The sequence below is a fragment of the Phytophthora cinnamomi genome (genome assembly GCF_018691715.1).
Source record: "Phytophthora cinnamomi strain GKB4 chromosome Unknown Contig76, whole genome shotgun sequence".
Classification (NCBI taxonomy): domain Eukaryota; phylum Oomycota; class Peronosporomycetes; order Peronosporales; family Peronosporaceae; genus Phytophthora; species Phytophthora cinnamomi.
In genome coordinates this window covers 317265-328999 of record NW_027151009.1, presented here as the reverse complement: position 1 = coordinate 328999, position 11735 = coordinate 317265, and the positions used below count along the sequence as shown (strand labels likewise).

At 56.0% G+C, this 11735-nt stretch overlaps 5 protein-coding genes across 5 annotated transcripts; 3 read left to right on the top strand and 2 right to left on the bottom strand.

Annotated features, from left to right (window-relative positions):
* Positions 1 to 340: 340 nt before the first annotated feature.
* On the bottom strand, positions 341 to 1695 carry IUM83_17894 (Cysteine protease family C45; the record flags this gene model as incomplete). Its single annotated transcript, XM_067942862.1, has 4 exons — positions 341 to 906; positions 990 to 1347; positions 1429 to 1620; positions 1684 to 1695. The coding sequence occupies 4 exons, from the start codon at positions 1693 to 1695 to the stop codon at positions 341 to 343; spliced, it is 1128 nt and encodes a 375-aa protein (XP_067785754.1).
* A 127-nt stretch (positions 1696 to 1822) lies between these two features.
* On the top strand, positions 1823 to 2878 carry IUM83_17893 (Molecular chaperone (DnaJ superfamily); the record flags this gene model as incomplete). The annotated part of the gene is made up of 1 exon (XM_067942861.1): positions 1823 to 2878. The coding sequence occupies one exon, from the start codon at positions 1823 to 1825 to the stop codon at positions 2876 to 2878; it is 1056 nt and encodes a 351-aa protein (XP_067785751.1).
* A 227-nt stretch (positions 2879 to 3105) lies between these two features.
* IUM83_17892 (thyroid receptor-interacting protein 13) lies at positions 3106 to 4929 on the bottom strand (the record flags this gene model as incomplete). The annotated part of the gene is made up of 9 exons (XM_067942860.1): positions 3106 to 3198; positions 3261 to 3552; positions 3618 to 3813; positions 3878 to 3971; positions 4034 to 4085; positions 4155 to 4447; positions 4529 to 4683; positions 4745 to 4843; positions 4905 to 4929. 9 exons carry the CDS (start codon positions 4927 to 4929, stop codon positions 3106 to 3108), a joined length of 1299 nt encoding a protein of 432 aa, XP_067785752.1.
* A 109-nt stretch (positions 4930 to 5038) lies between these two features.
* Positions 5039 to 5919, top strand: IUM83_17891 (uncharacterized protein; the record flags this gene model as incomplete). The annotated part of the gene is made up of 3 exons (XM_067942859.1): positions 5039 to 5593; positions 5658 to 5762; positions 5857 to 5919. The coding sequence occupies 3 exons, from the start codon at positions 5039 to 5041 to the stop codon at positions 5917 to 5919; spliced, it is 723 nt and encodes a 240-aa protein (XP_067785749.1).
* Positions 5920 to 9152: 3233 nt separating this feature from the next.
* IUM83_17890 (AGC protein kinase) lies at positions 9153 to 11696 on the top strand (the record flags this gene model as incomplete). Its single annotated transcript, XM_067942858.1, has 1 exon — positions 9153 to 11696. The coding sequence occupies one exon, from the start codon at positions 9153 to 9155 to the stop codon at positions 11694 to 11696; it is 2544 nt and encodes an 847-aa protein (XP_067785750.1).
* Positions 11697 to 11735: the final 39 nt, after the last annotated feature.

The following is an 11735-nucleotide window of genomic DNA, read 5'->3' as shown; positions in this document are numbered from 1 at the left end:
CGTCGGAGTCACCGCTTTCCGAATCGTGGGGGTTGTTTATCTCAACGCCACAAGGTTTCCTTCCTTGGTGACAAAGGATGCAGTCTGTTCTTAATTGACAACGGTTGGCGTCTTGCTCTCGGTGCCGTCAGCGAAATTGTCGATGGTCGCAGCCAAGACTCCGCACACCACTAGTACGATGTAGCGAAGGTGCATGATGTACCAGGTGAAACGTAGTTTGGAAACTTGAGAGATGATTGCACAATGAGCAGTAAAAACACAATGAAGCGAGAACAGAATCAACTTTGAAGGATTGCCCGACGATTAACAGTAATCACTATTCAACCGATCTCGGGCTGTATCAATACTCTTGAACAGTCAGGTTGAGCAGATCCCAAACCAGGTTTTTGTGACGGAGAGCGGGGTTTCCGAGAAATGACACTGCCTCGCCCTTGTCTAAGTCAAAGACGATTGTCGTTAACGTCCAGCCTGATAAATCGCCACGTTCATGTGACAAAGCGTCGTGGAACACGGGCCAGGATTTATCTTCTTGATCACCGAGCACCTTGAGCGCATCATCAATTGTCGTAGGCGGCGTCAATTGACTGTAGCGATGTAGGCGGTGAAGGCTGCTTTGGTAGGGCGGTTGTGCGACTTGTAGGCGTTGGTATTGATTCGCGTGGAAGAAGGTCGATACATTTCCCCCATCGTCGACGTACTCGTAGATCGCGTGACGCTCAAACGATGCCACCTCAATGTTCCACACACGTCGTGCACGCACGTCCATCAGCTGGAAATTGTGACCAGCAGCTTGTCCTGCCCTCGTGACGATCGCAATCGCATCCTCTGGGGATTTCGCCGTCAGCAGATCACGGGAAATGAACCCTCTTCCTAGACCTCCAACATATATTTCGGCTGGTTGAACAACTACAACATAACCGTTCCACGAAGCAAGCAGCATCAGTTTCCCGGCTCCATTCGTAAGTGAAGAATATACTTTCGGCACGTACAATTGAGAGTGAACGCGACACCGTTCTCATTGTACCCAAACGCGCCCGACGGGAGATCGCCCAAGTAGGTGTAGGCCACAAACTTCGGCTTACCTGCGATTTTCGCAATGACGATCGCCGTGCGATTGACGTCGACCTCCCCACTGTCCTCGTTGTGTGCCACCACGTGCATGTCCTCGCTCGTCAGTACAATGTCCGAGCACCTCAACTCCGGGCGGCGCGCTTCAGCAGGGAAACCCTCACTCTGAAAGCTCGGCGGAATTGAATTGGAGAACTCCTCCACAATGTTCTCAATGAAAATGGTCTCGAATGGCACGCCGCTGCCTGTCGCCACACCTTCCAACTCCTCCACGTATTCCTGCAAAAGTACACAATCAACAGCACCATATTACTTTTCTTACATACTTTCAATTAAAACCTTGCATCATCAATCACCCACAGGGAATGTATCTCTATGCACTGCCAGGTACTTATCCAGCAGGACTCGACCTGCTGGCGTCTGCGCGAACGGCAGTAGCAGCGTCTGCAGTTTCACGTTGAGCCTCATCCGATCCTGGATCTTGTCCCGGAATCGCGCCCCCATTTGCCTCCCGAACTCGAAGTGCGAGTCCCCACTAAACTCGAACACCTCCTCCGCATGCGCGCCCATTAGCCAACAGCATAGCGGCAGCGAGGACACTAACAACAACAGTACATGCAGCCTCATGATCCCCGACCTGATTCTCTCGTTCCAGAATGGGCACTTTTTGGAACACTGGTTCGCTCCCAAAACCAAAAATGGACAACTTCTGGAACGCCGCTTCGGCGGCCAATCGCAGCCGCCAGTATCGAAAATGTGTGCCAACCGCTCTGAGCCCAGAGCCCAAGCGAGCAGCAAGCGTCACAGGGCCAAGCCCAGGAAGGTCGCAGCGCAGACCAATAGCAGCAAGAAGGAGGAGAAGCAGCAGCAGAAGAAGAAGAGCGTCCACGACTCCCTCGTGATCGACCTCACGGCCGAAGAAGACAAGAAGGAGAACCAAGTTGAAGTTGACGGCATGGACGCGCCCGCGCACCTGGAATCAGACGACTACTTCGAGGTGCTGGGCCTGCCGCGCACAGCGTCGGAATCAGACGTGAAGCGCGCCTACAGGAAGCTGGTGGTGCAGTGGCACCCGGACAAGAACCGCACCAACCCGCGCGCCGAGGAGTTTTTCAAGAAGATCAGCGAGGCGTACGAGGTGCTGAGCGACTCGGACAAGAGGGCGCGCTACGAGAGGCACGGGAAGCGGGGGCTGGACGGAGGGCACTCTGCCGCCCACTCGAGAGCCCCCGACGAGGACCATTTCACCGGCTTCGGCGCCGGCTTCTCGACGAAGCACGCGCGAGACATTTTCGACCAGTTTTTTGGGGGCCAGGACCCATTTGAAGCGTTCTTTGGGGGAGGGCAGCGTCGCGGCTCGACCCAGAGGCGCGGGAGGTTCGGAGACGACCCTTTTGGAGACATGGGCTTCGGAGGAATGGGCATGGGAATGGGCATGGGCATGCGCGGCTTCGGGAGTATGGGAGGCGTATCCATGATGGACTCGTTCTTCAGTGACGGCTTTGGCGGGATGACCGGAGCAGACAGTGAGTTTTTTTCGATGAGTTCGAGCTCGTCGTCGTCGACCTTCACGGACCGTAATGGCCATGTGGTCACGCGGAAGACGACGACGACTACAGGTGCGGACGGTCGGACGGAGACCGTCACTGAAGAGTACCGTAATGGTAAGTTGGTGAACTCCACGTCGTCGACTGGAAGTCGACTAGCTGATGCTGGGCGGATGCAACTTGAGGGTGGAAACACAAACACAGCGGGGCACGGCCGCAGCTACCAGCGTCGCGCGTCGAGTAACTCGCGCCCAAAGTACTAGGCGGAGAGGGAAGGCACTTCAGACCAACCTGCTAACAGCGATTGTAGCACACGAGTAGATGACGTAGAAAGAAGGAATTAGTGGGTAAGTGTCATGAAGCGCTACAAGGAGCCAACACGACGACAGCGTCGGGATAACGTAATATTTACCTCATGAAAGCAAAGCTGTAGTCGATGAGGTGAATACGCAATGAAACAACGCATTGGCAAAATCTCTTTGTTTACCATCTAACCAGAAATGAGCTGCTGTCTGTGCTCAAGCTCGCGCTGGATAGTCTGCATCAAGTGGTGAATGAACCCGGAGACGCTTGGAGTTCGCGACTAAAACATACAAAAGGTTAGTGGATCCATGAAAACAAACTGTGCACAACACAATACCGCACCTGAACAAAGAAGGCATGCGCTTGAAATGGGAGCTTGCGGAGGGCACGACCGCTGAACCCTTCTGCCATCTCTGCAGCTTGCAACAACTCTGTCGACAGCTCCAAGTCTTCGCTACCAGGTGGGCTTGTCATCTGTCCCGCCGCTCGCTTTCTTGACGCTGTCTTTCTCATTAGCTCCTGGTGCATGCACACAGCTTGCGTACTTGCTTGAAGAATCCCCACACGCCGAAGTTCCTCAATACAGCTTCTCAAAATCTCATAACGGGCGTGGCAGGATGGGAGCCCAATGAATCTGGCAGGTTTTGGATGTCAGTTCCTACAACATCGAAACAGCTTACAGCACTAGCCTCAACGTACTGCTTAATATCAGCTCGATCGACAAACGCCACGTCTATCGCTTCCGTGATATTTGACGTAGTGAGAATCAACACGTTCGAGTAGCGCTTCAGCGAATCCAGCTGTGTCAATAGCGCGTTAACTACTCGAATAGCGTCCGATGGCTCCGATCCGCTCACAGCAGATTTTCGAGCTGCCGTCAGTGATTCCACTTCGTCTACAGTTACGAACTATACCGTTAATATCAACTACGATAGTTGGTTGCCCACATGAAAGCGCACCTATCAACACACATATCAGCGATTCCTCGTCTTCCACCAATTCTTGAATCTGCCGGAAAAGCTTCATCACTAGCTTTCCACTCTCAGAAAACCACTACATGGCACATGCAACCGTCAAAATTCCTCTCACCACTATACTCAATTACCACGCCGTACCTTGCTAAACAAGCTGTGAGCATTGATCTCCAGTAGAACTGCGTTTGGGTATCTACACTCCACATCATCATACTCATACATAAGAGAACGCAAAACAAGCAAACAACATCTTACCACCGACCTGGACGAAAGTCGAATGCTGAGTTTATGGGCCAGCGCCTTGCACAAGCTCGTTTTCCCTGTTCCTGGCGGGCCATGCAGCAACACCACCCGGTTCCACGAAATGATGTGCGGGTTCACCTTGGAGTCCGAGAAGAGCATAGCCGTCATGGCATAGTCCAGCACGTTCCTCTTCACCGCCGTGTCGAAGATCAGCGAGTCCCAAAGTCCGTCAAAGCTGCAGGCAGGAAGAATCGTCTGCTGGCACGTCGTCACGTTCTCATCGTCATCTGCAGTCTCCTCCGCCGGAGCTTCCTACAAAATCCACGTTTTAATAATAATAATAAAGATATAGCTATCACCTCCAGCAATTTCAACAGACGCAATTTCACTCACGTCACTGAGCTTGAACACGTGCACGAACATCTGTGCTTCGGAACGTGGCACCCCCACGCCGTTGGTCTCTTCACTCTCATCCCCATCGAATTCCGTGATGTCGATACGCTCCACATGCGCCGATAGTGGCGAGTTCTCATCCAATACGACAGGTCCTGCAATAGATGAACTTTTGTCAATTGTAGTGCTGTTGCAGGGATTCATACGTGCACGCACCCTTGGTGAAGAGCGAGCACGCGGCACCCAGCAGTTCTGCGACGGCAGTCCTCACTTGCTCGTAGTCGGCTACGCTTTCTTGCTTCAAGCACACCTCCACTACATGTACACAGGACTATTAGGTGGTAAGTACAGCAGGGGGGGCGGCAGGCAGACGCACCGTGCACTCGACGCAGCACCTCCATGTCGCGAGTGTATAAAATCTGACAGAGAAGACCGATGCATGTATTGTAAAACCCTATATAGTGTACCCATGTCCCGATTTGGCTACACAAGTTGCAGTTGTCGTACGCCATGGCTGAAAGCACGGACGTGGCTGCTGCAGCAGCCACCATGGAGGCGAAGGGGGACGATGCAAAACAGGGAATTACTGGAGGGCCTGCGAAGAGCACCGGTGAGGCAGAAGTGCGACGGCTGTCGGTGGATCCGCTGCTGAGACGACGGTCGTCCTCCTCGCTGGGCGCTATCGCCGAAATGGACTTGGCCGAGTTGTCGCTGCTGGACGTGTTGACCCAAGCAGCCACAGACATTCTGGGTTCCATTCCGGCGCAACGCTGCATTGTGTACATTTACGACAAAGCTGCCCATCTACTGAGACCGCAGGTGGTCGTGGACTGCAACGACAAAGACCCAGACGACAGCGAACCAGAAGAGGACAAGCCGACAGAGTCTACGGGTGAAGACACAGCAGAGACGACTAAGGAGAAGGATGCTATTACTAGTGACGCCGCTGGAAGCGAGAGTGACGATGCTGCTAAGGCCCCAGTCGTCAGCTTCCCGCCGGTGGTGGGAATGGTCAGCTCCTGTTTCCTCCAGAGACGCTGTTTGCGGATGCAAGAGCCCAGTCCGGTACGAGCTAACGCACTTGACCTGCTAGTTGTGCAACATTATCTAACGTTTGGGTTTTCTGCAGCACCGCACCTTTCATCGAGAGTACGATGCGCCAAAAGACATGCAGGTGGACTCTATTCTCTGTGCCCCTGTCATTCTGTACCACCGCGCCACGGCGGTCATCCAGGTACTGTGCAGCATTTGCAACGATAACTTGCGGGGCTGACTTCTAACGCTCAGAGACTACGCGAAACAGCTTTTAAATCGCTTGGACATGACAGGAGAATATGCGTTGGAAGAAGCTGAGCGTGCTGCCACCCCGCAAGACCCTCACAACGAATTGAGCAGCGAGGTCAGATTGAGGCGACACAAGACGGTTAAACTGATTGTGAAGACGGGATTTTCAACGAAAGATGAGCAGAAGCTGTTGCATTTTACCACGCATATCGCGGTGAGCTCACACCAGTGCAGCAATAATTCATGTTGTCAATTGCTAACGTCACTTGATGTGCCTCCTTTTCACAGCAAAGCATTGAAATCAACACGAAGAAGCTCGCGAGTGGCCGGAACCACGCCAAAATCCGTGAAGTCAAGGCCAAAGAGGCACTAGATCTGCTCAACGCTTTAAACGGCAACATCGTTGCTCGCGTTAACAGCACCGATAAGATCATTCCGGGGAACGGAGAAGACATCACGGAACGCAGCATCTACATGCGCCGCGCCACCATTACCAGACTGCCATCCCAAAAAGCAGTTCTCACAGATATGCTAAGTGCACTGGTCGTCATCATGCGCTTGCAGGCGATATTTCGCGGGCGTCGCCAGCGCCGACACGACAAATTCACCGAGGAACTGGAAAAATTCAGGAAACAACGCGAGTTGATGCAAACAATGACAGTGATGCAACACATCGCTCGAGCTCCAGAAGAACCTCCAAAAGTGAAGCCAATCAGTGCTAAGGGAGACTCATCTCGCGTACGAATACGTCCTGAGGAGCCAAAGAAGCCTCAACGACCATCGATCAAACCTCCGACGCAAAGTCCTCCTCATCCTCATCCACCGCCGCTGCAACCTGTGGCACCAGTGCCGCGACCACCGACAGAGCTCACACGAACTCAGACAAGAAGAACGAGCGCCATGATAATTCAAAAAAGCTTCCGACAGCACCAAGAGCGACGGCGAACGTTATCACCACCTCGTATTCTTACTCTCTCAAAAGAAAAGTTGGCCAACGAGACCGCCAGTGCCGTGAAAGTGCAGTCTTTCGTGCGTGGTAATTTAGTGCGAAAGCGCATACGAAAAGCGCTCCTCGAACTAAAAGGTCCACGGATAATTTGTCTGAGAATCGCATCGTCCTCCACTGAGGATGTGTCGAAACAAAACGGCCACGAGAGTCCCCGTCCAGCAAAACTGCGATCGCAAACCTGTGTCTACGCCTTGCCTGGACATCCAAACAACCGTCGAATGCACCAACGCGGCCAAGTATCTCGCTACGGCTTAGATGATATTTCAAACGATTCTCAAGCGTGTTCGTTGTCAACTCGCAACCAAGGTGTCGCTGTGGATACGCGGAGACTTGCTGCAGTTCACAAGAGCGACGAAAGCCCGCGCGTAGTCAAGTCTCCTACACGGTGGTCGAAGCCGCGTTGGAATCGATTCGTTTCTACTGTGGTTTGGGAGACGCCTCCAAACCCAGGACACGATTTCGCTCCGCCGGGCGTTGAGTTCGTCCGACATCGAAGACCGAACGCAGGTTCCTCATCAACAGGTCGGCGAGCGACTTCCCCTTGCATCATATCGATGACGGCTGAGAGCTGCAAAGACGATAGGCCCAACATGAGACTCCCTGCTCTCGCCTCGCGTTCGCGGTGCGAGGCAGCACAGAACTCGCTCCTGTGCTGTCTTCTGCCAATGCAAGCAAAGAAGTTGACGGGGTCCGTCAACGTCGCCACCGAGCCGCTAGCTGTCCGTCCGATCGCACAGGTTGGTCGCAAAGCTTTCCAAGCCAGACGCCGCCCGCAGAAGTTGTCGTCGCCGATGGCTGCTGCACCCGATGCGATGGCTTGAATCGATCTGCTGCAAATTCAACTTGGTGTACTGTCCACCTGCTTCAACAGCAACGCTCCGTCTCGATCGATTAATGCAGCTTCAACAACGGATTAATCTGCCCGCAAACCATGGCGGTGCGTCGCCTGCAAGAGTTCACCACCACCTCGAAATCGTCTGCTTCCGTGAGCGCGAGCTGAGGGTGAAATCGGCGGCGTTGCAGCTGACCTGCAGGACCCAGCGCGGCGAACAGCTTGGCCCGAGCGAATCTTGCTGTCTGTGAACGAAGGCCGCGTCACGCGCCGCGAAATATCGACGCTCGGTGTCCCAACGCGCAGAGCGCATGCAGCCTCCGGCTCTCGTCGCTGCATGCGCGATGCCAAGACACCGGCAAGCTCTCTCGACCAGGGCCAACAGACTCTGTAACAGAGCCCTAGCTGGCAACGCCGAAGCCATCTGAAAACCCGAGTGCACGTTTCCCTGCCGCCACGTGGGGAGATTTGCGTTGCCTCGAGCCTGCGATTTGCAGCACCAGCGCGCGGCTTCAGTGACAACTTTGAAGCCGTCTGCAAGTCCAGCGTGGACCGCCGCGGCCGTGAGCCCTGGGCTGGGGGAAGAAACTGCCGAGGCCTCGGCGAGCGACGCGGCCTGGTCCGGCATCTCGGGAGCGGGCTCAATGCCTGGCGAGGTTGACGCTCATGCATGTATACAGGTATGCGGCCCAGAAGTTGGAGGATTGGCGCCACGCGATGCGCAGCAAGCTGCCACGCACTTCGGATACCGTAGGTAGGGCGAGCTCCGTCTCCCTCGCATCTGATACAAGGTCAAGTCGGTCCACTGGTGACGAGCCCGCCATCATGCGAGCTTGGTGAGCTGCAGTCGAGAGCCAGCCAGTCGTGCTTTCATGTTCAGCGCCGAAGACACAACGCTACAGGCAGCGACAGCAGGCGCTCCGCAGCTAATGGCGGGCGTCAAGCACTTGCAAGCACTGATCACTCGGGGCAGTCCATGGATTATGGATTATCTCCCGGCTGCGACCACCGGACGATGTGCGGCACTGATTGTACCACCGAACGGCCTCTCGCCGCGGAGGAAACCGGTACTACCGGTTCAGTTCCTCGTTTTTCCGCCAATGCCATCTCCTCCCCGTCCAAGTCGATCGCACCTTCCCCAGGTTTCCACTTGAAACCGTGACAAAGACACTGCGCGGCGCTGTTTGTGCCCATTGCTGTGTGGAGATTCGGCCCGCGCGGAGGAGCAGGGGGCCCAGCTGCTGCTTGCCGTGTTGTTGGGCGCGTCCAGAAAGCAAAAAGAGCGAGCGACCAGAGGGCGACGGGGGCGTTTGGGCTTTTTGGCTTGGGCTCTTCTCGGCTTGGGCTGGCGGAAAAAGGGAAACAAAGGCACCGAAGCAGCAAGCAGCGACACTTTTTTTTTGGGCGGGTGCCTCTTGTGTCCGACCGACCATCACTCTTGCATTCCGCACTCGTCAGTGCGCACTCCGCAGAGCCGCAGCAACTGAAGCATGGCGCACATGCTGGAGGCGCGCCTGATGTCGCGCAAGCCGTCGTCCTCGAGCCTGACGGCGGCGGTGCGCGGCGCCAGCCGGCGCAAGACGTCCATCAGCGGGCCGTCGTCGAGCAGCAGCACGGTGTCCAGCACGCCGCGCAGCCGGCGGCCGTCCATCTCGCGGGGCAGCGCCGGCGCGTCCAACCTGGCGGCGGCCGCCGCCAACTTCGGCTCGGCCGCCGTGACGCCCCGCCCCAAGAGCAACGGCGGCGCCATGGCCACGCCCAACCTCATCGACCTCAAGACCATCACGGCCGAGGAGGTGGAGTGGGAGGGCTACCTCTACAAGCAGCGCAAGATCGTCAAGAGCTGGACGCCGCGCTACATCACGCTGCAGAACCGCACCATCTCGGTCTACAAGTCCAAGAACCACGCGCTGGCCAAGGAGCAGCACCGCGGCCGCTGGGTCATCAAGCAGATCCTGAGCTCGCTGCCCTCCGCGGGCTTCGGCGGCTCCAAGCTCAAGCCCGAGGAGCTGGGCTTCAGCTTCCTGGCCACCAACGGCAACCTCATCCACTTCATCGCCGCCTCGGGCGTCGAGAAGGCCATGTGGATGCACATGATGCAGCTCAGCCTGCACAACACCACGGCCAGGGAGGCCTCGCTGCTGCAGCAGGGCCGCCCGCGCGACGGGCCCATGACGCCCTCGCCCGCGCCCACGCCCTCGGCGGCGCGCTCGGCGGAGGAGGTCGTGTCCATCGAGTCGTCCATCACCACGCACTTGGCGGAGAAGTTCCTCAACGACTTGGTGCACCTGCTCACGGCCACGTCGCCCGACAGCGTCATCGAGCGCCTGCCGTCCTTCCTGCGCCAGCTCAGCAAGGACGTGGAGCTGCTCTTCGACCTGGAGACGTGCGAGACCACGCAGCCATCCTGCGTGTTCAAGGGCATCTACCACGGGCGAGAGGGATTCGTGCACTTCGCCGCGCTGTACGCGAGCAAGTACCTGCTGGCCACGGATGTGAACGAGGAGGTCGTCCACAAGGCCGACGACGACGACCACCACGCCTTCAATTACTCGGGACACCGTCTGATCAACACCGTCTCGGGATCGACGACGGAGGGCAAGTTTGGACTGCAGATCACGTTCACCCCGGCCCGGCGTATCTCTCGCGTTGTGCTCTCGTTCCGTCAGCGTAGTGCGTCGGCAGCGAAGGCGCGTCGTGTCACGTCGAACCCTATGGTGATTGCGGAGCACCCGGCGTGCTTCCACCAGTACTGCTTGACGAAGCGTTCGCTTGCGCTGTCTTTCTCGGACTTCGACGTGGTGGGCGTGCTTGGCCAAGGTGGTTTCGGTACGGTGGTGCTGGTGCAACGCCACTTGAACCCGGACGAGTACTTCGCTATCAAAATTATCGACAAGCAGTCTGGAGCCGAAAGTGCGCTCAAGGAGCGTCGCATTTTGTCTGGCGTCCGCCACCCGTTCCTGACGTGCTTGCGATTCGCTTTCCAGACGCAGACCAAGCTTTATCTCGGTATGGATTACTACAAGGGCGGAAACCTGTATTTGCATATGCATTCCTCGAAGATGGACCCGAATGTGTCAACGAGCAGTGGCCGGCGTTTCACCGTGGAGCGCGCTCGCTTCTACGCGGCAGAGCTAGCTATTGCACTTTCCTACTTGCACGCCCACGGAATTATCTACCGTGATCTTAAACCGGACAACATCATGCTCGACAAGACTGGCAACATCCGCCTTGTGGACTTCGGCATTTCGAAGCAGCTGCGTCTTGAAGGCGAACCTGGAAGCCACAATTACTCCCAGGCTGGAACACTGGCTGGTTCCCCTGCGTACATTGCTCCTGAACAGTTGCTGACGCAGAAACCGCAGTATGGTATGGAAGCGGATTGGTGGAGCTACGGCGTGCTGCTTTACGAAATGCTGACTGGAAGCACCCCGTTCTTTGACCCGAACATCTCGCAGATGTACAAGAAAATTCAAACTGCGGATGTGAAGTACGAGAGGTACCCGCCAATTGACGAGGATGCCATTGATCTGATGCAGAAGTTGTTGGTTCGTGACCCTGCTGAGCGCATCGATATCGATGGTGTGCGAGCGCACCCGTTCTTCGCGACGATCAACTGGGAACAGCTCGAGCTGAAGGAGGTTGAACCGCCTTTCATCCCGCCAACTGAGGAACTGATGCAAAACGTGCATGAGCACTTCCGCAACATGAACATCGACGAAACGATCGGTGAGAACCCCAAGGCCATCAACGGAAAGAAGGCTTCGACGGTCGCGAACGCCAGTGATGAGTCGCACTTCGATGAATTCAGCTTTGCGTATGACAAAACTCGCGATACGTTCGATGATCTGTCGATGGCCGATGAAGGCTGGTTGGTGCGGCAACTAAAGGAAGGTGCAGCAATGCGTGGTCGGTTGAACGCTAGTGACAACGACCCGGTGGCAGATGAGTTGGGTAGCGAGGACGAGATCCCGCACCCGATTTTGAACGGCCAAGACAGTAGCGAAAGCGATGAGCCCGAGGTTGAAGTCACCAACATCTAAGTGGAGCACAGTCGCTCCGAGGGGGTGAAGATTGTGTTT